Source organism: Populus trichocarpa, chromosome 14 (genome assembly GCF_000002775.5).
Source record: "Populus trichocarpa isolate Nisqually-1 chromosome 14, P.trichocarpa_v4.1, whole genome shotgun sequence".
NCBI classification, from domain to species: domain Eukaryota; kingdom Viridiplantae; phylum Streptophyta; class Magnoliopsida; order Malpighiales; family Salicaceae; genus Populus; species Populus trichocarpa.
In genome coordinates, this window is record NC_037298.2 from 3136803 (window position 1) to 3162103 (window position 25301).

General features: G+C 29.7%; 2 protein-coding genes across 5 annotated transcripts; both read left to right on the forward strand.

Moving 5' to 3' along the window:
- The first annotated feature begins 1683 nt into the window (after window positions 1-1683).
- Window positions 1684-23999, forward strand: LOC112323291 (uncharacterized). Of its 4 annotated transcripts, none has more exons than XM_052446880.1 (8): window positions 1684-1880; window positions 19352-19922; window positions 20930-20976; window positions 21948-22078; window positions 22185-22379; window positions 22781-22915; window positions 23319-23472; window positions 23804-23999. In XM_052446880.1, the coding sequence occupies exons 2-7, from the start codon at window positions 19879-19881 to the stop codon at window positions 23436-23438; spliced, it is 672 nt and encodes a 223-aa protein (XP_052302840.1). In that variant the 5' UTR covers window positions 1684-1880; window positions 19352-19878; the 3' UTR covers window positions 23439-23472; window positions 23804-23999. The 4 variants fall into 4 exon arrangements, with proteins under 4 accessions (XP_052302840.1, XP_024440545.2, XP_024441003.1 ...); XM_024584777.2 differs by lacking the exon at window positions 1684-1880 and adding an exon at window positions 19018-19266; XM_024585235.2 differs by lacking the exon at window positions 1684-1880 and adding an exon at window positions 19019-19266 and having other exon boundaries at window positions 19352-19941.
- On the forward strand, window positions 2610-6497 carry LOC18105074 (uncharacterized). Its single transcript, XM_024585231.2, has 7 exons — window positions 2610-3264; window positions 3363-3405; window positions 4463-4515; window positions 4665-4856; window positions 5123-5257; window positions 5604-5747; window positions 6114-6497. Exons 2-7 carry the CDS (start codon window positions 3378-3380, stop codon window positions 6180-6182), a joined length of 621 nt encoding a protein of 206 aa, XP_024440999.2. The 5' UTR covers window positions 2610-3264; window positions 3363-3377; the 3' UTR covers window positions 6183-6497.
- Window positions 24000-25301: the final 1302 nt, after the last annotated feature.

The following is a 25301-nucleotide window of genomic DNA, read 5'->3' on the forward strand; positions in this document are numbered from 1 at the left end:
AGTGCAAGCACCACAACAACTCCCTTGATAAAATATGATATCCAAGCAAAGAGGAATGTTGTGATAAAATTCAAGCATAAGACTTACTCTGGGAAGCTTGCTTCGTCAGGATGCGAGTTGATCATAAATTGAGAAACACTAATGTAACCATTGCACTACAGTGAATCAAATGCAATTGCATTTGTCTCACTACAAAGCATGCTCTTTGAATTTCACTTGGCAGATCCAAGCAACTATACCTGATAAAAATCCAATCCATATCATATCTCAAATAGATTTGAACAAGTTTAATAATCATCCTAAGAACTTCTTAATTGTTAGAGCATTTATAACTTTTCAAACCCGAAACATTAGACTGGAAGCACTCTATTTGGAAAAATAAAAAAACTTAATTCTCAACCAATCAAATATTGAAAGCTGAAATTGAACAAAACAAAAAATTTCAATTATAGAAAAAAATAAAAAAAAATAGCAATTGAAATAATGAGCATCAAAATTAAAATAAAAAATATATATTTTTGATTGAACGGTGGAAATGAAAAGAAATTTTTTTTAACAAAAAGAAAAAAAACAATTAATCAAAATATATAACGAGGATCAAAGTTGAGATAAAAAAAATAAAAACAATTCTTTTATTAAATGGTGAAATTGAAAAGAAAAATCAATTTAACAAAAAGACCACAAAACGATCAAAAAAATACGGATCAAATTAAAAAAAATAACTTATTACAAATTAAGATTGAATGATCAAATTGAAAATAAATTAAAATTTTATAAAAAAATTAAAAAATTAAAAATTAAAAGAATAAGGATCAAATTCAACATCTCAAAAAAATCAAAGGACAATTCTGAAATTTTACTTGGCCAAACAAGATTTTCAAGGGGACAAGAGAGAAAAGCGGGAGAAGGAAAAAAATTCCTGGTGTCCTGTTATAACTCTAACACCGCCACACATCGTCACAAAAAAAAAAAGATGTTGTGGCGCTTTCAATTACATAGCAAAAGTTGGTGTTGTGTTGCTCGGAGGCGCAACATACACCATTGAAAGGCACTTGCGCTTCCTATATAAAAATGCACGCGCTAGCCATTTTTATTTTTTAATATTATTTCATATTTATTAAAATATCAAAGTGCTTTTCAATTAACCTAATAATAATATAAAAAATAAGTGTGAAAATACAAAGATGTTAATTTATAATTTTTTGTTTTTATAGATATTTTAATCATTTTATTTTGTTTTTAAAATATATAAAAATATTTATCTTCAGAAAATTTAATGATAACCAATGAATCTTGATAAATAACCACGTTGCACCTAATAACCGGTCCAATGTTTTTTTTATAATAAAAATAACAAAACTGTTATTACACTGTTTTAGTTATCGGTGCTATTGCGCACGAGTTAACGGTGTTTTTCAAAGGGATTTTAACTTTTGCTAATAATTTTATATATTTTGCCACAACTGTTTGAATGATCAATTGATGTTCCCTCCGTATTGCATATTTTGAGTTTTGAAATAAACCTTCTTTGCTATTAACGAGAAATTTATCAGCCGCTACATGGTAGTGGGCTTTCACGTGGTGGACCCGTAATATATATTGTGATATTTTCTGCAAGTCTTCGTCAATTTATTTTTTTATTCTCGAGTCTTTGTTAACATTTTAAGTCTTGGTCAATAATTCATATTGATATGACCGAATGGTTCCTCGGAGCCACAAATACCACCAAAGCAGCCCAGGTCTTGCTGCTGTTCCCAGTTTTGCGACCAACAGACTTGAACCCTTGATTTGAAGCTGGTTCATGTGTTAGCACAAACGAACAGGCTATATATTGTGGAGTCCAGCTGCGTGTTATTCATCATTGCAGACTTGAATATTCTGTATGTTATTCATTTAGCCATGAATGATATATTTTTAGTCTGTCACCGTTTGTTTCTCAACTTCTCTTGATTCTTACTTATGTTTCTTCCCCGATTTAAAATATTTTGCAGGAATGAAGACGAGAAAAAAAGAGAGAGAGGTAGAAGATGCTGGAGGCATTGTCAACAATGAAAAAGGAATTCCGCGATTTAAGTCTTTGCAACTGGCTAGCAGCTTATGCGATCTATCAACTTGAGCATTTTACAGATGAAACTGCATGATTTGAGTGGATCTACCACATCAGAACTGGGATGACAAGATGTAAGAAAGAGACTACCATTTGCAGCTGGCCAGGCACTGTCATGATAGACCAGGCAAAATCAAGTAGCCGAACCAGGTCCAAGAAAGAAGAGGAGGAGGAGAAAGAGAAAGAAAGAGAGCCCAACATGACAGACCCAGCCCAACCGGAGAAGAGGAAGAGAAAAGGCCAAAAAGAGGAAGGGAAAGGCCCAAACCGTCTAGCAGTTGAGCCCGCCCAATCGAACAACTTGTTGGGCCAAATGGCCAAGATTTCGTCAAAGGTTTGAGGAAACAACAACAAAACATTTGAGCTTCGAACAAGCTTATATTTTTGGTGATGTGCAGTCGAGGAAAGCAAACTGGCCTCTAAAGAAGAAGAGAGTATGACAAGGTATGACTAAATAGTCTTAACAGTAATGACATAGTCGAACTAGTTTTCTTACAGCCAAACTAACAGCCTCCATTAATTAAACCGTATTTAAGTAATTACTTTGGTTTTGTTTTCTCTTCTTTCTTTGAAGAAAAAAAATCCCTTTTAAAAATGAAAAAAAACTATTCACATCCAAGTTACCACTTGCTAATGTGTTTTTCTACCTTGTTTTACCGATAGCTATTTCATGGTGAATTAAATTTTTATCTTATCAAACAATAAGATATTATATATTGATTCTTTCTTAAGATTTTAAGGAGAATTCGATAGAGATTAAGTGATTGGGAGAATTATATTTTTTTAATTAATATTTGGAGGCATTTTAAAAATGTATTTGTTTTGAAAAAAATATCAAATTGATTTTTTTTCCAATAATTTTAATATATTGATATGAAAAATAAAATAAAACAATATTTCAATACGATTTTAAATAAAAAAAACTTTTAAAAAACATCTTATACAACAATTAAAAAAAACACGTCCAAAAAGCAAACAATCGGCTCAAATCTAACTACAGTTAATGCCATGGTCTAAACTTCATATCATCCCCTATCGGTCGTTTTTCGGGCATCTTCGCTCGGTTTCGTGGAGATGGCTATCTTTCTTCAAAAATAAATATTTTGTCTCTCTCTCTCTCTCTCGCTCACTCTTCCTCTCTTACCCTATTTCATCAGGTCCTAAATTCTCTCTCTCTCTCTCTCTAATTATTGTTGTGCCTTTACTCTGGAGTTTTCAATACTTGTCCTTGATCCAATTGTTTTGTTTCCTGCAGATACCACGCAATTCAATGGAAGCTCCATCTAAACTTGTTGGGGGTACAGTACAATCCTTCTACATATCTATAATAAATAAGTGTTTAGTTGAGTAGATCTCTAATTTAAATATGTTCATCATTTCTCAAATATTTTCACTGTGATTTTGTGCTGACGTTGACGTTGTTTGGGTTGCAAGAAATTTTAAATCTTTTTCTTTTTTAAAAAAACTAGATGGCCATTTAATCGCCATTCAAACACTTTGGCAAGTTAACCTATTAAAATCAATTAGAATCGAATACAACTAGAAGGAGATTTGTTTTAAGGGGTTTTTTTTTAAAAAAAAAAAACGGATATATAGAGTTGAAAGTAAGGATAAAAATGAACAGCAATAATTCATGGTAATACTGTATTATGGATATACCTTGTTTTGATCCTTGATTTGCTAAGTTCAGTCGGATCGATCATCTAATTAAACATGAAACGAAGTTATGATTAGTACTGTGCGGTTAAGCATTTAATTTAGCTCCTCGTGACATGAGTTATCAACCCTAATTTATTACCAAAAAAAGAAAACAAAAGACAATAATTAAGCTTCTACATAAAGAGAATCTACATAGTTTTTGTGGAGTTTACGTATCAGTTTAAGCAACTAATCCTTGATTGGGTGACTATAAGTTCTATAACAGTCCTTTCTTTTTTGGAATTATATTAGTCATATGTAGCATATATAATGGATAAATACAAACGGATGGCTAGCTAGAGCTTCTTTTCCAGTGAAAATCTTGACAGTACTGCTTATACGTACCTCCATCTAGAACACGTTAATTAAAATGGTGGTGAATTACCAAATACATCGGTAGGTTAACATGCATATACATTGATTGTAATTGAGCATTGTAACAAGGAAGGATGCTTCACCCATATTATATATTGATTGGTGACTGTTTTATGGATGTTAATATATGAAGAAAACCAATAATATTGAAAAGCTAGCGAGCGCATTCTGTTAACATAATTGGCAAGGTTTTTTTTACCTTGTTAGTATATATATACTTGAACCCTATTGCTATAGTTATTTCGAGCTTTGTTCTCCTAAATTTTAAACATATGAACACAGGTCAAGCTGTCCAACCATCAGCTGCTGAAACTAAGAAAGCAACGAGACGATGGGTAAGTGATAATAAATATTGTCATGGAAAGAAAGTTGAAGTGAATGAGCAATATGATCCCCTCCATTTATTTATTTTTCCTGTTTTTAAACTCCATAGACTGTTAATTTATCCTTTTCTCTTTCTATATATATGTACGTGCAACAAAAGATGAAGGACACTGAGAGACAGTTCAAAAGGCTGAAAGCAGACTGTGCTGAGTTTGTGAAAAGATCAGAAACCTCCTCCAAAGAAATGCTGGATCGCTTGAAAAACAAATTGGAGCAAGCTAGAGAAGCTAAAAGGCTAGAGGAGCAAAAAGTTGAACAACAAAAACTTATGATCAACACGCTTCAGCAACTTGTAAGGCTGCGTTTTCTCTTCCTGCATATATAGATATCATTTTGCACACACTAATAGTTACGTGTGACTTCTTTAACATCCATATGCATACATGAAAAGAGAGCCAACATTCTTTATTTTCGATGTCAAGAGCATAATATTTCTGTACACATTTTGATCCTCTGCTAATAATGTAAAAACACTTTTAATAGACCATTAACTCATTTCCCTTTTCTCTTTATATATAAATCTTTATATGTAACTATATATGTATAAAATTTTTGTAGTTGCAGCTTCCATTTGAAATGACTGAATTTGGCACTGGAGCGACAGGGCTACCTGTTCATCATCCACCAGAAGCCCCGGCCATTGAAGAGTCATTGGGGCTGCTTCAATCACATCTCCCTCAAGGATTGGCACATGTATGTCTCCATTTTTCTTCATAATTTGACCTGAGTCCCATTTCTATTTTTCATGAAGAAATAATTACTAATCATTTTTTTTGTTTTTAAAAATATAAAAAAGCAAACAATTGAATTGTCAAATTTTTTAAACGAGGCGATTTTCAAAAATTATAATATATACCGATTGTTGGTTTTGCTTTTTTTCAACAAAGAAATATGAATAACAATTTTTTATTTATGTTTTCAAAAACCTGAAAATTAAAACAAAAGACAAAACCTTAAATGATATCAAATGAACAACCTCTTAATTTTTATTTTTTGTTGTTTAGAATGCGTACTGACAATGTTTTTTTACTATACACAGGGGAACAATGTTGAGCAGCCTGCCTTAACCTATGATGGTGATCTGCCCGTTAGTCTTAATCACTTGAACAACACTGATCCGTCGAGAACGGCAATGGCGTCGGGTAGCTCGCCGATGCAAGGGTCACTTGCTCCTCAAGGGCAGGCACGTGCATGTCTCCATTTTCTTTATAATTACCTGCATCTCATTTCTATTTTTCATGAAAAAATAATTACTGATTCCCTCCTTGCTATGTTTTAGTTTTAGTTTTCTTTTAAAAAATATATATAAAAAAAACAAATAATTGAAATGTCAAGTTTTTAAAACGAGGTGATTTTCAAAATACAAAATAACACTTGTTGGTTTTGTTTTTTTAAAACAAAAAATTAAGAACATCAAATTTTTATTTATGTTTTCAAAAACCTGAAAATTAAAACAAAAGACAGAAACTTAAATGAAATCAAATAATCTCTTAATTTTTATTTTTTGTTGTTTAATGTGCACTGACAATTATTTTTGCTATATACACAGGGGAACAATAGTGAGCAGCCCGCCTCAGCTAATGATGATCAGTTCCCTGATGTTCACTCATCAAACTAAAGATGAATAAACGGCGGCTTATAAGCAGGCAATAACATTGACGTTTAAGTTATGAGTGCCGGAATGTACTAAAAGTAATGTTTTTATTTTTCAGAATCATCCGTGTGTGTTTTAAGAAGATATTGGGGTGGCAGTTGCTTTTTCTTTTTATCAGAGCATGAATTGTCGATTCCTCTCTTGGATAGAAAGGACCTTTGTTGTTTCAATTTCTAACTAGGAATGTAGGATTTACGTTTTTTGGTTGCATGTATGGAATTGTAGTGTAAAATTTTTTTTTAATAGTATTTTTGATTTAATATATTTTTAAATGACAAATCAATTTGACTTATTTTTTTCAAGGCAAACGTATTTTTTATATTAAATATATTTTTCATTTAATATTTTTTTTATTTTTTTATTTGTTTTATTTTAACATCATCAAATCAAAATAATTAAAAAATACTAGAAAAATTAATTTGATATTTTTTTCAAGGCAAACGTATTTTTTTAAAAACACCTAAAAACAAAAAACTATAGTACTCTCGAGGAATAAGTACATGATTTGGATTAAAGTTGTTTTTGCTTCTAGGTGCTTTTCAAGAATATTTTTTTTCTTAAAAAAATATTAAATTGATATTATTTTTAGTGCTTTTCAATTATTTTTAATATTATGATGTTAAAAATAAAATAAAAAACTAAAAAATAATAATTTTGATATATTTCTCAAATAAAAAAGCACTTAAAAGCAACTTGCAATACAATGAAAAATATATAGTTTGAACCATCTAGGTGGTGGCCCAGTGGTAAGAGCTTGGGACTAAGAGGTTTGCTCCCTCTGTGGTCTCAGGTTCGAGCCATGTGGTTGCTCATATGATGGCCACTGAAGGCTTACATGGTCGTTAACTTCAGGGCCCGTGGAATTAGTCGAGGTCCGTGCAAACTGGCCCGGACACCCACATTAAACTAAAAAACTATATATATATATATATAGTTTGAGAGAAATTTAATCTTGATGTCCAAGAGTCAATAAAAATGTAACTTTTTTTTAAAAAAAATGCTATCTATATATGTAATTAAATATAATTTTCAAAATATTTTTTTCCGTGAATAATTTGATTTTGTCGTTTTCTTATCAAATCCGACATAAATCTTTATCAAAATCCGGTTGCAAAACCATAGTGCAAGCACCACGAGAACTCCCTTGATAAAATTCAAGCATAATTCTTACGGAATCTTGCTTCGCCAGGATGCGAGTTGATCATAAATCAAATGCAATTGCAATTGTCTCACAAAGCATGCTCCTTTGCATTTCACTTAGCAGATCCAAGCAACTAGACTTGATAGTAATATACTTAACCAACCTTGAATTTCAATTCAACTCGAGATCATATTTGATGAACTTGGTCTAGATTAAATCAAGAAAAGTACTTGAATCATCAGGTCAATTTACGTATCATCAATTTAATTATTTTTTATTAAAAATTTAATTATTTTTTATTAAAATAATGTTTTGTCCATTAAAAAGTGTTACATTATTAAGTCCAAACATGATTTAGATAGTTAATCATGTAACTAGCTAAACTTTCAAGACAACTAGGTTTAATTAGATAAATTTAATTTTTAATTAAATTAAAATTCATATCATATCATATCACATCTCAAATAGGTTTGAACAAGTTTAATAATCATCCTAAAATTTTTTTAATTGCCAAAGCATTTATAACTTTTCAAACTCGGAATATTAGATCAAAAGCATTATATCTGAAAAAGTCATAAAATTTAATTCTTAAGCAATCAAATATTAAAAGCTGAAATTAAAAAAAAAATTAATTATACAAAAAGATAAAAAAAAATAGCAATTAAAATAGCAATTAAAAGAATAAGTATCAAAATTAAAATAAAAAAATTATTTTTTATTAAAGGGTGGAAATGAAAGAAAAATAAATTTAATAAAAAAACAAAAAAAAATTAATCAAAATAATAAGGATGAAAATTGAGATAAAAAAATAAAAACAATTATTTTATTAAAAGGTGAGATTGAAAAGAAAAATCAATTTAACAAAAAGACTACAAAGCGATCAAAAGACTAAGGACCAAATTAAAAAATAGCATATCACGAACTGGGATTGAATGATCAAATTAAAATAAATTAATATTTTACAAAAAAAACCAAAAAATAATTAAAAAATAATGAAATTTAAACGAGGTGATTTTTAAATATTGTAATAATGATTGTTGGTTTTGCTTTTTTTCAACAAAGAAATAAGAATAAAATTTTTTTATTTATGTTTTCAAAAGCCTGAAAATTAAAACAAAAGACAAAAACTTAAATGATATCAAACAATCTCAATTTTTATTTTTTTGTTATTCAGAATGTGGACTAACAATTTTATTTTTTACTATACACAGGGGAACAATAGTGAGCCGCCCGCGCGCCTCAGCTAATGATGATCAGTTCCCAGCTGTTCACTATATATCTATTCCCTGCTGTTCACTATATATATATATATATATATAGCTGATGATCAGTTCCCAGCTGTTCACTATATATATTCCCTGCTGTTTACTATATATATATATAAATACCTGTTTGTCTACGCGGTGTGCTGTGTTTCAAGTTAAAAAAACATTAATTGTTTTTTTTTTCCTTAAACCTCACTTTTCACCGCATAGACAAGCTGAGAAATGTGATTTCGAACTACTGGTGAGTCGTCGGACTTATCCATCAAGGGATTCGTGGAATTTATGTGGATTGTGTTGGGGGAAATTTACTAAAGCTAGGCAAATAAATAGACTCCTTTCCTGCTTGTAAGGGAGAGCAAGAAATAAAATTAAATGATTGTTTTTTATTGATGAACAATTATTATTATTATTATTATAGCATGAATTGTCAATTCCTTCCTTGGATATAAAGGACCTTTTGTTGGTTCAATTTCTAACTAGGAATTTAGAATTCATGTTGTTATTTATTGATTACTTGTTGATGTTATGGTGTCACATATTTTTTAGTAATTTTTTATTTAAAAATATATTAAAATAATTATTATTTTATTTTTACTATCACCACGACAAAATTATTGAAAAACATTAAAAAAATTAATTTAATATTTTTCAAAGCAAACATATTTTTAAAAAGTATCTAAAAAAAAAAAAAACTACAGTACTGTTATTGTGAAATGAGGCTAAGTACAAGGTTGGGATTAAGATTGTTTTTTGCTTTTAGATGTTTTTTAAGATTTCATTTTTTTTAAAAAAAATATTAAATTGATATTTTTTTAGTGTTTTTTTATGTGATGATGTTAAAAATAAAATAAAATAAACTAAAACAATATATTTTAATATATTTTTTAAATGAAAAACACTTAAAAACACCTGTAACACTTAATTGTTAAAAATTATTTTTGACTGAAGGGTGAAAATAAAAAGAAAAATAAATTTAATAAGAGAATAAAAAAAATTAATTAAAATAATAAGGATCAAAATTGAGATAAAAAAAATAATTTTTTTACTAAAATATGAAATTGAAAAGAAAAATCAATTTAATAAAAGAACTACAAAACAATAAAAAAAATAAAGATTAAATTTTTTAAAAAATAACATATCACAAACTTGGATTGAATGATAAAATTAAAAAATAAATTAAAATTTTATAAAAGAACAAATTAAAAATTAAAAATTAAAAAAATAAAAATTAAAAGATAATTCTGAAACTTTATATGCCCAAACAAAATTTTCAAGATGAGAAGAGAGAGAAGTGGGAGAGGGATAAATTTATCGGGCACTACATGGTAGTTGCCTAGTAGGCTTTCACGTGGTGGACCCGAAATATAATGTGATATTTTCTGCGAGTCTTCGTCGTTTTCTTTAAAAAAAAATATTCTCGAAGTGTTTGTTTACAATTCAAAGCGGATTTTTGAAATGATTGTAGAAGATATTTTTTAAAATATTATTTTAAATTTTAAAGAAAGAGAGCCCAACATGACAGACCCAGCCCAACTGGAGAGGAGGAAGAGAAAAAGGAAAAAAAGATTCTTTTCCAATGCAGGGCCATACCAGCCAGTATATCATGCCGTTATGTTCAAATCATTTCCCCCCTCTATTGATAAATATACTGTCTCTCTCTCTTTCACTCTTCGTCTCATACAATATTTCATCAAGTACTAAGTTTTCTCTCACTAAATTGTTGTGCTTTGAGCTTGGAGTTTTCAGTACAATTGTCCTAGATTCAGTTGTTTTGTTTTCTGCAGATACTCGCCAATTCAATGGAAACTCCATCTGAACTTGTCGGAGGTCAGTAGACTCAGTACAATCCTGTACATATCTATGATAAACAAGTGTTTAGTTGGCTAGATCTCTGATTTATATGTTCGTCACTTCTCACATATTTTCCCCGAGCTAGCTAGACTTAGCTAGCCTGATTTTGTGCTGATGTTGGTGTTGTTTGGTTTGCATGAAATTTATTTGTTTTTTTTTAAAAAAAAAACATAGATGGCCATTTTATCGCCATTCAAACACGGTGGAAAGTTAACCTATTAAAATCAATTAGATTTGAACATAACTGGAAGGAGATTTGTTTTTAAGGGTTTTTTTTTTTAAAAAAAAAGAATATATATATATATATAGTTGAAAGTATCAACAATTCATGGTAGTACTGTATTATATGGATATATTATGTTTTGATATATACTTTATTTACCAAGTTCGATAGAATCATCTAATTAAACATGAAACCAAGTAAATACATAAATATTTAAATATAATTAGCGATGGTAATTGGTACTTGTATATTAAATTTCTTGATATTCATATCTTATCAATTATCTATTAAATAAAAAATATAGATAATAATAAATTGTATCTATCAGATTTTGAATATTCAATTAGTATCAATTATCTACTATTATTTATTAATCAATAAAAAATAAAATAGTTAATATATATATATATATATATATATATATATTTTAAGTGTGTTTTTATATATATTAAATGGTAAAATGATAAATATTATTCACATGTGTGTTTTATTTCAATATCAAGATATGTATATGTTATATTGTATTAAAAAAATCTAAATATTTTATAAATATATTTATATGATAGAAATATATATTCTGAGTTAGGTTCGCGTGGATTTCAAGATAACTTTAAAATATATATTTATTATTTATTATTCATTGGATAAAAAAATATCTATCCATTTAAATTAGATCAGGTCAACAACCATCATATTTAAATTAAAATTGTCATTCATGATTAAACAAGTGATTAAACAAGGTTTGGTTAGTGTACAGTTAAGCATTTTAGCTAGCTCCTCGTCACATGAGTTATCAGCCCTAATGTAAAACCAAAAAAAATAAATTGAAAAGACAATAAGCTTCTGCATAGTTTTTGTGGAGTGTAGAGATCAATTTAAGCAACAAGTCCTTGATTACGGCAGCTAGGGGTGACTATAAGTTTTATAAGAGTCCTTTATTTTTTGGAATTATATTAGTCATAGGTAGCATAAAAATTGGATAAATACGAATGGATGGCTAGAGCTTCTTTTCCAGTGAATTGTTTTTTTTTGTGAGTGTCCGAGCCAGTTTGTATGCACCTCGACTAATTCTATGGATCATGAACACTACCAGAAAATCAATAAATACAAACGGAAATACCGAGAGAATATTTCCGTCGGTAAATTTCAGAGGAATTTTACCGACGGAAATATTCTCTCGGTATATACTGAGGGAATTACCGTGAGAAAAAAAATTAAAACAAAGCAAAAAAAATGATGGCGTGTCATTTTTTTACCAACGAAATTACCGACGGAATTTATTCTGTCGGTAAAATCCGTCGGTAAATTCATTGGTAAACTATGAACACTGTCCATCATGTCAATTACAAAGGGAATCACCGACGGAATTTTCCGTCGGTATTTTCCAAAGAGCTCCAGAACTGTTCACTTTCCAATTGCACTGTTAATTGTTCTTTTTTACGGACAAAATCACTGACGGATTGAAAGGTCGTCAGTGTTATTTGGCTGTTTTCTGAAAAAATTTAATTAATTTAAATTTTTCATTTAAATATTACAGACGGAATCATCGACAGATTGAAAAATCGTCGGTAATTGTTGGCGGTTTCTGAAAACTTTTTACGAAATTGAAAATTTAAATTAAATATTACCGATTGAATTACCGATGAAATAATTAAAAAATATTAATATTAAATTATCCGTCGGTAAATCCGTCACTAACGCGCCCCAATAAAAAGCCTGAATCCCCTTGTTTCACAAGAGATAGACTCATTTCTTATTATTATTCTTCTTCTACTACTACTACTACTTCTTCTTCTTCTTCACTATATGTAAAAAACATCAATATCTATTTTTTTCTCTTCTTTTCTCTCCTCATCTCCTTCTCTTTTCCTCCATGCTCGGGTATATCTTCTTCTTCTTTCTTCTTTTATCTTCTTAGTTTTTTTTTAATTAATATGCTTTATGATTTATTTTTTCTCTCCTTAGCTTTACTTGCAACTACATTAAGGTAAGATTTTTTTTTCTTCTTTTTTTCATGATTTTCTTTCACTATATTTGTTTTTTATTTTATTTTTAATTGTTTTTGTTCTTAATAATTGTATAAATGTTGTTGTGAGATTTTTTTTTTCATATGAGATCAATTTTTAGTCGATTTATTATAGGATTTTTAAATTTTTAGCAATTGTAACTTCATTTTTTTCATATGAATTTTTTTAGTTGAATTTATTTTTTCGTTTTATTTATTTGTTGCAAATTTGTTTGAGTTGATTTTCTTATTCTTTTTTCCAAGCATTTTGAGTATATATTATAGAGTGTTGATTTATGTTGATTTAATTATTTTATAATTTTATAAAATGAATTTTTTTATAAATGTTTTTAAATAATTACCGATTGAATTACTGAGGGAAATTCCATCGGTAAATCCGTTGGTAATAAAAAAATATTATTACCGACGCATCTTTTCCATCAATAAATTTGTCGGTAATAATATTTTTTTATTACCAACGGATTTACCGACAGACAAAAAATTACAGATGAAAGATTCACCAACGGAGCATTTCAGTCGGTAATTTTATTGGTAAATTAATTACCGACGGAATATGTGTCTTACACCGACGAAAAAATTCCGTCAGTAAAACTGTTAAATGTTGTAGTGGAAGTTAATGATCATGTAAGCCTCCAGTGACTCTGGGGTTTATAAAACTCGAACTGGTGACCTCTAGAGAGCAAATCTAGAGTCTGATTAATTGAGTTACACTTTTCAGGATTTCCAGTGAAAATCTTTATAGTACTGGCACCTACATCCAGAATCCATTAATATTTAATATGTTGGTGAATTACCAAATACATCATTAGGTTAACATGCATATACATTGATTGTAATTGATCATTTTAACAGGAAGGATGATTCACCCATATTATATTGATTTGTGACTGTTTTATATATGGATATTAATATATGAAGAAAACCAATAATGCTAGGATATTGAAAAGCTAGGGAACGCAATCCATTAATGGTTAACATATCTGGAAAGGATTTTTTTTTCTTGTCAGTATATATATACACTTGAGTGCCCTAGCTAGTACTATAGTCATTTCGAGCTTTGTTCTCTTAAATTCCAAACACGTGATCACAGGTGATCAGAATGATCAAGCTGTTCAACCATTAGCTGCTGATCAGAATAATCAATCTATCCAACCATCAGCTACTGAAATTAAGAAAGCAAATAAACGGGCAAGTGACAAGAAATATCGTCATGGAAAGAAGGTGTGAATGAGCAGCATGATCCCCTCCATTTTTTTTTTCTTTGTAAACTCCATAGATAGTTAATTTATCATTTTCTCTTCTATATATATATATATATATATACACACACACTCGTGCAGCAAAAGATGGAGAACATTCAGAGACAGTTCGAAAAGCTGAAAGCAGATTATGCTGAGTCGGTGAAAAGAGAAGCCTCCTCCCAGGTAATACTGGATCAGTTGAAAAACGACTTGGAGCAAACTAGAGAAGATAAAAGGCTACAGGGGCAAATAGTTGAACAACAAAATCTTATGATCAACAGACTTCTGCAACTTGTAAGGCTGCATGCGGTTTCTCTTCCTACACACACACACACACACATATATATATAGATATCATTTTGCACGCACTAATATATAGTTACGTGTGACTTCTTTAACATCCATATGCATACATGAAAAGAGAGTGAAATTGTATGGATAGAGAGTGAAAGGACTACAGTCTCCTCTTGAAGATGGATGATAGTTTTTGCGTGTGGAGACTGGAGAGAATAATACACATATTCATATTGTTCTTGCCATTAATTAATAGCCCATAATTAATAGTTCTATATGTATAGATATAGATTTTGGATTCTGAAACCAATCACTTGTGTGGTTTTTAAAATTGTAACACATTTCAAGCATCGCATAGGAATAAAATATTACATGATTAAAAAGTACTCACAAAGGGGCTTTATTGCAAAAACAATACATTAAATGACTAAATTGTATTTCTTTCTTAAGAATACGAGTAAAAATTACAAACAAAGACTATTTGTGATACAACACAGGGACAAAAATAAAATTTTGAAAACATATATGGACTAAAACAAAGATTTATGAAAGCCTCGTACATTACTAATTAAACAAATTTTACAATCAAACAAAGTATTAAACTCCAATCCTTACAACACATCAAATACCAAGTAAATAAAATTCTTATTAACTTTAGGTAGTTCCAGTACTGTGAATTTTAATTGTATAAAAAATATTGATGTAGTCTTGGTATTTAAAAGTAGTTTGCAAGTATCCTAAACATTGAAAGGTATATACGAGCCAGCATTCTTTATTTTTTATGTCAAGAGCATAAAATATATTTCTGCACACATTTTGATCCTCTGCTAATAATGTAAATACACTTTTAACAGAACACTAACTCATTTCCCTTTTCTCTTTACATATAAATCACTATCAGTAATTATGTACAAAAATTTTATAGTTGCAGCTCCCATTTGAAATGACTGAATTTGGCACTGGAGCGACAGGGCTACCTGTTCATCACCCACCAGTTTATCAGTCAGGAGATTCGGCCATTGCAGAGTCATTGGGGCTGCCTCAATCACATGTCCCCCAAGGGTTGGCACATGTATATCTCCATTTTCTTTATAATTTTACTTGCGTCCCATTTCTATTTTCATGAAGAAATAATCAATGTTCATTGTTTTTGTTTTTAAAAATATAAAAAAGCAAACAATTGAATTGTCAAATTTTTTAAACGTGGCGATTTTCAAAAAATATAATACCGATTGTTGGTTTTGCTTTTTTTCAACAAAGAAATATGAATAACAATTTTTTATTTATGTTTTCAAAAGCCTGAAAATTAAAACAAAAGACAAAACATTAAATGATATCAAATTAACAATCTCTTAATTTTTATTTTTTGTTGTTTAGAATGCGTACTGACAATGTTTTTTTACTATACACAGGGGAACAATGTTCAGCAGCCTGCCTTAACCTATGATGGTGATCTGTTCGTTAGTCTTAATCACCTGAATAACACTTATCCGCCTAGAACAGCAATGCCGTGGTGGAGTAGCTCGCCCATGCAAGGGCCACTTGCCCCTCAAGGGCAGGCACGTGCATGTCTCCATTTTCTTTATTTGTGTCTTCAAGAACCTGAAAATTAAAACAAAAGACAAGAACTTAAATGATATCAAACAATCTCTTAATTATTATTTTTTGTTGTTTAGAATGTGCACTGACAATATTTTTACTATACACAGGGGAACAATAGTGAGCAGCCCGCCTCAGCTGATGATGATCAGTTCCCTAATGTTCACTGAATATCATACTAACGATGAATAAACGGCAGCTTATAAGCTATGAGTGTCGGCATGTACTGAAAGTACTGTTTTTATTTTTCAGAGTCTCGTCCATATATGAGTGTTTTATGAAGATTTTTGACAATATATATACGTGGCAGCTGGTTGGGTAATTGCTTTTTTTTATTATTTTTATTATTATAGCATGAATTGTCGATTCCTCTCTTGGATAGAAAGGACCTCTATTGTTTCAATTTCTAGCTTGGAAGGTAGAATTTACGTTGTGGTATTGTGGTACATGTTTTTTAATAGTATTTTTAATTTAAAAATATATTAAAATAATTATTTTTTAATTTTATTTTTAATATTATTATATTAAAATCATTGAGAAATATAACAAAATTAATTTAATATTTTTTCAAGATAAACGCACTTTTAAAAATATTTAAAAGTAGAAAGCTCCAGTAGTCTTAAATGGACATGGTTGGGATTAAGATTGTTTTTTGTTTTTAGATGTTTTTTAATAATGTTTTTTTTAATATTAAATTGATATTTTTTAGTGTTTTTTTATTATTTTAATATGATGATGTTAAAAATAAAAATAAAAATAAAAAAATAATATTTTAATGAATTTTTCAAATGAAAAACACTTTGTAACACAATGATAAATACATAGTTTGAGGGAAATTTAATCTTGATGTCCAAGAATCAATAAAAATGTATTTTTAAAAAAACAATTGCTATCTATATATGTAATTTAATATAATTTTCAAAAAACAATTTCCTGTCGTGTGAATAATTTGATTTTGATTTTTTCTTATCGAATCCGACGGTAACCTTTATTAAAATCCGGTTGCAAAACCATAGTGCAAGCACCACGACAACTCCCTTGATAAAATATGACATCCAAGGAAAGAGAAATGTCGTCATATATAAAATTCAAGCATAAGACTTACTCTGGGAAGTTTGCTTCGCCAGGATGCGAGTTGATCATAAATTGAGAAACACTAATGTGACCATTGCACTGCAGTGAATCAAATGCAATTGCATTTGTCTCACAAAGCATGCTCTTTGAATTTCACTTAGCAGATCCAAGCAACTATACCGGATAATAATATATTTAACCAACCTTGAATTTCAATTCAGCCTAGAATCATATTTGATCAACTTGGTCTGGGCTTGATCAGGAAAAGCATATGAATCATTAGATCAATTCATATATCATTGGGTTAATTATTTTTTATTAAAATGATGTTGTTTTATCCTTTAAAAAATTTATTTAGTGTTAAACTTGATCAAGTCTAAACATGATTTAGATAGTTAATCAGGTGACTAGCTAAACTTTAAAGTCAACTAGGTTTAATTAGATAAATTTAATTTTTAATTCAAATTAAAATCCAATTCATATCATATCTCAAATAGGTTTGAACAAGTTTAATAATCATCCTAATAACTTCTTAATTGTCATAGCTTTTATAACTTTTCAAACTCGAGAAATAAGACTGAAATATTCTATTTTAAAAAATCACAAAACTTAATTCTTAATCAAACAAATGTTGAAAGCTGAAATTGAAAAAAAAATTAATTATATAAAAAGATAAAAAAAAAAAGCAATTGAAAGAATGAGCATCAAAATTAAAATAAAATAAAAAATTTAGTTTAGATTGAAGGGTGGAAATGAAAACAAAAATAAATTTAACAAAAGATAAAAAAAAACAATTGATCAAAATAATGAGGGTCAAAATTGAGATAAAATATAAAATAAAAATTCTTTTATTCAATGGTGAAATTGAAAAGAAAAATCAATTTAATAAAAAGATTACAAAACAATCAAAAAAATAAGGACCAAATTAAAAAAAATAACATATTACAAATTGGGATTGAATGATCATATTGAAAACAAATCAAAATTTAAAAAAAAATAAAATAAAAAAATAAAGATCTAATTCAACATCTTAAAAAATCAAAGGATAACTCTAAAATTTTACGTGGCTAAACAAGATTTTTAAAGGGGCGGGAGACAAAGTAAGAGAAGAAAAAAAAGTCATCAGAACTATCATGTTACCACCCCAACACTACCACGACGTCGTGGTGCTTTCAATTATATAGCAGAAGTTGGTGTTGTGTTGCTGGGAGGCGCGACATGCACCACTGAAAGGTATTTGTGCTTTTCATATGATATGAGAATGCACGTTCTAGTTACTTTTTGTTTTTTAATACTATTTTATATTTATTAAAATATAAAAGCAATCTTTTGTTAACCTAATAATAATGTAAAAAAACAAACGCAAAGATGCTCTTGGATGTTAGTTTATAATTTTATTTTTTTTAAGTATTTTAATTGTTTTACGTATGTTTTTTTTTTTAAAAAATAATCTCCAAATAATTTAGTGATTAATAATAAATCTTGTCAGTGATTAATAATAAATCTTGTTAAATAAACATGCTGAACTTAAAGAACGTTTGGGAACGTGGCTGCGGCGGCATTCCCAAAAAATTTAATTTTTTTTAATTAAAATTTAATATGGTTTGTACGTTTTGGATCGTTTTGATGTGCTGATGTTAAAAATAATTTTTAAAAAATGAAAAAACATCATTGGCATGCATTTTGGCATGAAAAGTTATTTGAAAAGCACCCGCAACTACACTGCCAAACACGCTATTAATATTGTGAAAAAAACAAAAACTGCTATTACAGTATTTTAGTTATCGGTGCTATTGAGCACGAGTTAACGGTGTTTTTTAAAGGGATTTTAACTTTTGTTAATAATTTTATATATTTTGCCACAATTGTTTGAATGATCAGTTGATGTTCCCTCCGCATTGCATATTTTGAGTGTTGAAATAAACCTTCTTTGCTGCTAACGAGAAATTTATCAGCCACTACATGGTAGTCGGCTTTCACGTGGTGGACCCGTAATATAATGTGATATTTTCTGCAAGTCTTGGTCTTTTTATTTTTTATTTTTTTTAAGTCTCGAGTCTTTGTTAACATTTTAAGTCTTGGTCAATAATTCATATTGATAAGGGCGAATGGTTCCTCGGAGCAACAAAGACCACCAAAGCAGCCCAAGTCTTGTTGCTGTTTTCAGTTTTGCGACCAACAGACTTGAACCCTTGATTTGAAGCTGGTTCATGTGTTAGCACAAACCAACAAGCTATATATTGTTGAGTCCAGCTGCGTGTTTTTCATCATTGCAGACTTGAATATTCTGTTTTTTTTTTCCTGCTCCTAATGATCAACATTTAGCCATGAATGGTATATTCTTAGTCTGTCACTATTTTCTTCTCAACTTCTCTTGATTCCTACTTCTGTTTCTTCTCTGATTTAAAATATTTTGCAGGAATGAAGACGAGAAAAAAAAAGAGAGAGGTAGAAGATGCTGGAGGCATTGTTAACAATGAAAATGGAATTCCGCGATTTAAGACTTTGCGACTGGCTAGCAGCTTATGCGATCTATCAACTTGAGCATTTTACAGATGAAACTGCATGATTTGGGTGAATCGACCACATCAGAACTGGGATGACAAGATGCAAGAAAGAGACTAACATTTGCAGCTGGCCAGGTACGGTCACATGATTGACTAGGCAAAATCAAGTAGCCGAACCAGGCCCAAGGAAGAGGAGGAGAAAGAGAAAGAAAGAGCCCAACCTGACAGACCCAGCCCAACCGGAGAGGAGGAAGAGAAAAAAGAGAGGAAGGGAAGGGCCCAAACCAACTAGTAGTTGAGCCGATGGCTGCGTCGGAGAAGAAAAAAGACCAATTGAACAACTTGTTGGGCCCAATGGCCTAGATTAGTAGATTTCGTCAAAAGTTTGAGGAAACGACAACAAAACATTTGAGCTTCGAACAAGCTTATATTTTTGGTGATGTGCCGTCGTGGAAAGCAAACTAGAGATGATAAATATGGAAGGTGGAGCTTAATTAGTCAGGTTATTAATTTATTTTTTAAAATTTATTAATTTGAGTTTCATAAATTTTAAAGTTATTGGAGTTTTATATAATCGTTAATTTTAGGGTTCGTAGGATTAGTCGAGTTGCGCGCAAACTATTCCGGATATGCATATTAATAAAAAAACAAAAAAAAATGATAAGGAATGACTAAATAGTCTTAACAGTTATGACATAGTCGAACTAGTTTTCCTACAGCCAAACTAACAGCCTCCATTAATTAAACCGTATACAAGTAATATACTTTGGTTTTGTTTTCTTCTTTCTTTGAAGAAAAAAAAATCCCTTTTAAAAATGGAAAAAGCTATTCACATCCAAGTTACCATTTTTCTACCTTGTTTTACCGAGAGTAGCTATGAAGTGAATTAAATTTTTATCTTACGAAATAATAACATATTAGATATTGATTCTTTCTTAACAGTTTTAGGAAAATTCAATAGACTAAGTGATTGGGATTGTATTTTTAATAATATTTGAAGGCATTTTAAAAATGTGTTTGTCTTGAAAAAATAATAAATTAATATTTTTTATATTTTCAATAATTTTAATATATTAATATTAAAAATGAAATGAAAAAATATTTTAATACGATTTTACTTTTAAAAAATAATTTATATAACAATACGAAAAATGCTCCAAAGCAAGCAATCGGGTCAAATCTAACTACAGTTAATGGTGTCTCTATTGACGTGTAAAAAGCACTACATGGTCTGAACTCTGAACCTCATACCTTCCCTATCGGTCGTTTTACGGGCATCTCTGCTCGGTTCCGTGGAGATAGCTTTCTTCCGTCTAAAAGAAATATCTTGTCTCTCTCTCCCTCTCTCTCTCTCTCTCTCTCTCACTCACTCTTCATCTCATACACTATTTCATCAGGTCCTGAATTCTCTCTCTCTCTAAATTTTGATGTGCTTTTAGTTTGGAGCTTTCAATACTTGTCCTTGATCCAATTGTTTTGTTTCCCTGCAGATACCAGGCGCGCAATTCAATGGCAGCTCCATCTGAACTTGTCGGAGGTACAGTACAATCCTTGTACATATCTATGATAAATAAGTGTTTAGTTGAGTAGATTTCTAATTTATACGTTCATCATTTCTCACATCTTTTCACGGTGATTTTGTGCTGATGTTGATGTTGTTTGTTTGCATGAAATTTTAGATCTTTTTCTTTTTTTAAAAAAAATAAATGGCTATCTAATCGCCATTCAAACACTTTGGAAAGTTAACCTATTAAAATCAATTAGAGTTGAATACAACTAGAAGGAGATTTTTTTTATAAAAAAAAACAGAAATATATAGTTGAAAGCAAGGAGAAAAATGAACAGCAATAATTCATGGTAGTAATGATTTGCTAATTAAACATGAAATGAAGTTATGACTAGTACTATGCGGTTGAGCATTTTAGCTCCTGCACTCACATGAGTTATCAGTCTTAATTTATTAACAAAAAGAAAAGACAATAAGGTTTTACATAATTAAAGAGAATATACATATTTTTTGTACTGGAGTGTACAGATCAGTACTTTAAGCAGTACTAGTCCTTGATTAGGCAGCTAGGGGTGACTATAATTAGTTTTATAACAGCCCTTTATTTATTTGAAATTATATTAATCATAGATAGCATATAAACTGGATACACGCAAAGGGATGGCTCGAGCTTCTTTTCCAGTGAAAATCTTGAAGTCCTGGTACCTATATCTAGAACCCATTATTTAAATATGTTGGTGAGTTACCAAATACATCAGTAGGTTAACATGCATATACTTTGACTGTAATTGAGCATTGTAATAGGAAGGATGATTCACCCATATTATATTGATTTGTGACTGTTTTATATATGGATATTGAAAAGCTAGCGATCGCATTCGGTAACATATGTGGCGAGGTTTATTTTTCTTTTTCTTGTCAGTATATATATACTTGAACCCTAGTACTGTAATTAGTTCGAGCTTTGTTCTCCTGAATTTAATTTAACCATATGAACACAGGTAATCAGAACGATCAAGCTGCCCAACCATCTGCTTCTAATCAGAACAATCAACTTGTTCAACTATCTGCTGATAAAAATAAAAAAAGAAAGAAACGGGAAGCTGACAAGAAATTTCGTGATGGAAAAAAGGTAGAAGTGAATGAACAGTATGATCCCTCTATATTTTTTTTCCTCTTTTTAAACTCCATGGATAGTTAATTTGTTCTTTTCTCTTTCTACATACATCTACGTGCAGCAAAAGACAGAGGACATGCTGAAACAGAACGAAAAGCTGAAAGCAGATAATGCTGAGTTGGAGAAAAAACTTGCCTACACGAATGGAAAACTGGAACAATTGAAAGAGGACATGGAGCAAACTAGAGAAACTAGTAGGATACAGAAGCAGATGGTGGATACACAATATAATATAATCAACATGCTTCGACAACATGTAAGGCTGCGGTTTCTCTTTCTACACACAAAGATATCATTTTGCACACACTAATAGTTACTTGTGATTTCATTAACATCCATGCATGCATACACCTGAAATTATTTCTTATATGCATAGAGAGTGAGTGACATTGTATGGATAGAGAGTGAAAGGACTACACTATCCTCTTGAAGATGGATGGTAGTTTTTGTGTGTGGAGACTGGAGAGAATAATACACAAATTCATTTTATTTTATTTAATAGCCCCAAATTAATATTTCTATGCATGTACATTTTCAACACACACACAGGTGCAACTCTTCACTATTGTTCTCTTTCTATAACATGGCTTGCAACTCATTTTCCTTCTCTCTCTATATATAAATCATTATCTGTAACTATGTACAAAATTTTTGTAGTTGCAGCTCCCATTTGAAATGAATGAATTTGACACTGGAGCGACAGGGCCACCTATTCATCATCCACCAGAAGGCCCGGCCATTGAAGAGTCATCGGGGCTGCCTCAATCATCTCCCCTTCAAGGATTGGCACATGTATGTCTCCATTTTTCTTTATAATTACTTGCGTCCCATTTCTATTTTTCATGAAGAGATAATTACCGAATTCTCCTGACTAATGAATTGCTTCTTGTAAAACTGTACAACCATATGTTTTTACAGAATACTAGCTTCTTTTTTCTTTTTCTTTTTCTTTTATCTTGGAAAAAAAACATTTATGTGATAGGAATGTTAGATCAATATGCACAAGATTCCTATAAAAATAATCAAGAGAGCCAACTTTCTTTATTTTCGATCAAGGGCATAAATATATTTCTGCACACATTTTGATCCTCTGCTAATAATGTAAGAACACTTTTAACAGAACATAAACTCATTTTCCTTTTCTCTTTATATATAAATCACTATATATCTGTAGCTTTGTACAAAAATTTTGTAGCTCCCATTTGGAATGACTCAGGAAAGCATTCTTGGCACTCAAGAGGCATGGCTACCTGTTCATCACCCACCAGCTTTTCAGCCAGGAACAACAATGGGGTCAGGGAGACCCGGCCATTGAAGAGTCTTTGGGGATCCCTCGAGGATGGGCACATGTATGTCTCCGTTTTTCTTTATAATGCGTCCCATTTTTATTTTTCATGAAGAAATAATTACTGATCATTGTTTTTGTTTTTAAAAATATAAAAAAGCAAACATTTGAATTGTCACATTTTTTAAACGAGGCGATTTTCAAATATTGTAATAACGATTGTTGGTTTTGCTTTTTTTCAACAAAGAAGTAAGAATAACAATTTTTTATTTATGTTTTCAAGAGCCTGAAAATTAAAACAATAGACAAAAACTTAAATGATATCAAACAATCTCTTAATTTTTATTTTTTTGTTGTTTGGAATGTGTACTAACAATTATTTTTACTATACACAGGGGAACAATAGTGAGCAGCCCGCCTCAGCTAATGATGATCAATTCCCTGATGTTCACTAAATATTATGCTAATGATGAATAAACGGCGGCTTATAAGCTATGAGTGCCGGCATGTACTGAAAGTACTGTTTTTATTTTTCAGAATCTCGTACTATAAGTATGTTTGATAATATGGTAGCGATTGCTTTTTAAATAATTTTTCATGTTAAAATGTATATCAATGATATATTTTTATTTTTTAAAAATTATTTTTAACATCAGCACATCAAAACGATCCAAAACATACAAATCATATTAAATTTTAACAAAAAACAATTGAATTTTTTAAGAACACGGTGTTTCTATACCTATGATTGTTTTATGAAGTTTTTCATAATATATATTGGTGGCAGCTGGTTGGGTAATTGCCTTTATTTTACTAGAGCATGAATTGTCGATTCCTCTCTTGGATATAAAGGACCTTTGTTGATTCAATTTCTAACTAGGAATGTAGAATTTACGTTGTTGTTCTTTGGTTATATGTCTATATCATGGCAGATGTTTTTTGATTGAGTTTTTTTGTTTAAAAATATACTAAAATAATTATTTTTTATTTTATTTTTAATATTACCACATCAAAATCATTAAAAACAATTAAAAAATTAATTTAATATTTTTTCAAGATACACACACTTTTAAAAAATACCTAAAAGCAAAAAGTTATAGTACTCTAAAACAGGGCTAATTACTTGATTGAGATTAATGTTGTTTTTGTTCTTAGGTGTTTTTTTTAAAAAAATTTTATTAAAAAAAATATTAAATTGATTTTTTTAGTGTTTTTTATTATTTTAATATGATGATGTTAAAAATAAAATTAAAAAAATATTTTAATGTATTTTTCAAATGAAAAACACTTAAAAAACACCTTGCAACACAATGAAAAATATATAATTTGAGAGAAATTTAATCTTGATGTTCAAGAATCAATAAAAATTTATTTTTTTATTAAAAAAATTGCTATCTATACATGTAATTTAATATAATTTTTCAAAATAGTTTTTTTCCTGGTGTTTGAATAATTTGATTTTGATTTTTTATTATCGAATCCAACATTAACCTTTATTGAAATCTGGTTGCAAAACCATAGTGCAAGCACCACGACAACTCCCTTGATAAAATATGATATCTAAGCAAAGATTTATTCTGGTACTCGATCAAGTTATGCATATCTCGACTAATTTTCTAAAATTTTAAAATTAATAGCTATGTAAATCTCCTGAAATTTATAGTATTCGAACTGTAACTTCTAAAAAATAAATTTAAAATTTAACTAGTTAAATTACACCTATTGTAATTTTACTCTGGAAAGCTCGCTCGGTCATGATGTGAGTTAGAAACACTAATGTGACCATTGCACTGCAGTGAATCAAATGCAATTGCAATTGTCTCGCAAAGCATGCTCTTTGAATTTCACTTAGCAAATCCAAGCAACTAGACCTAATAATAATATATTTAACCA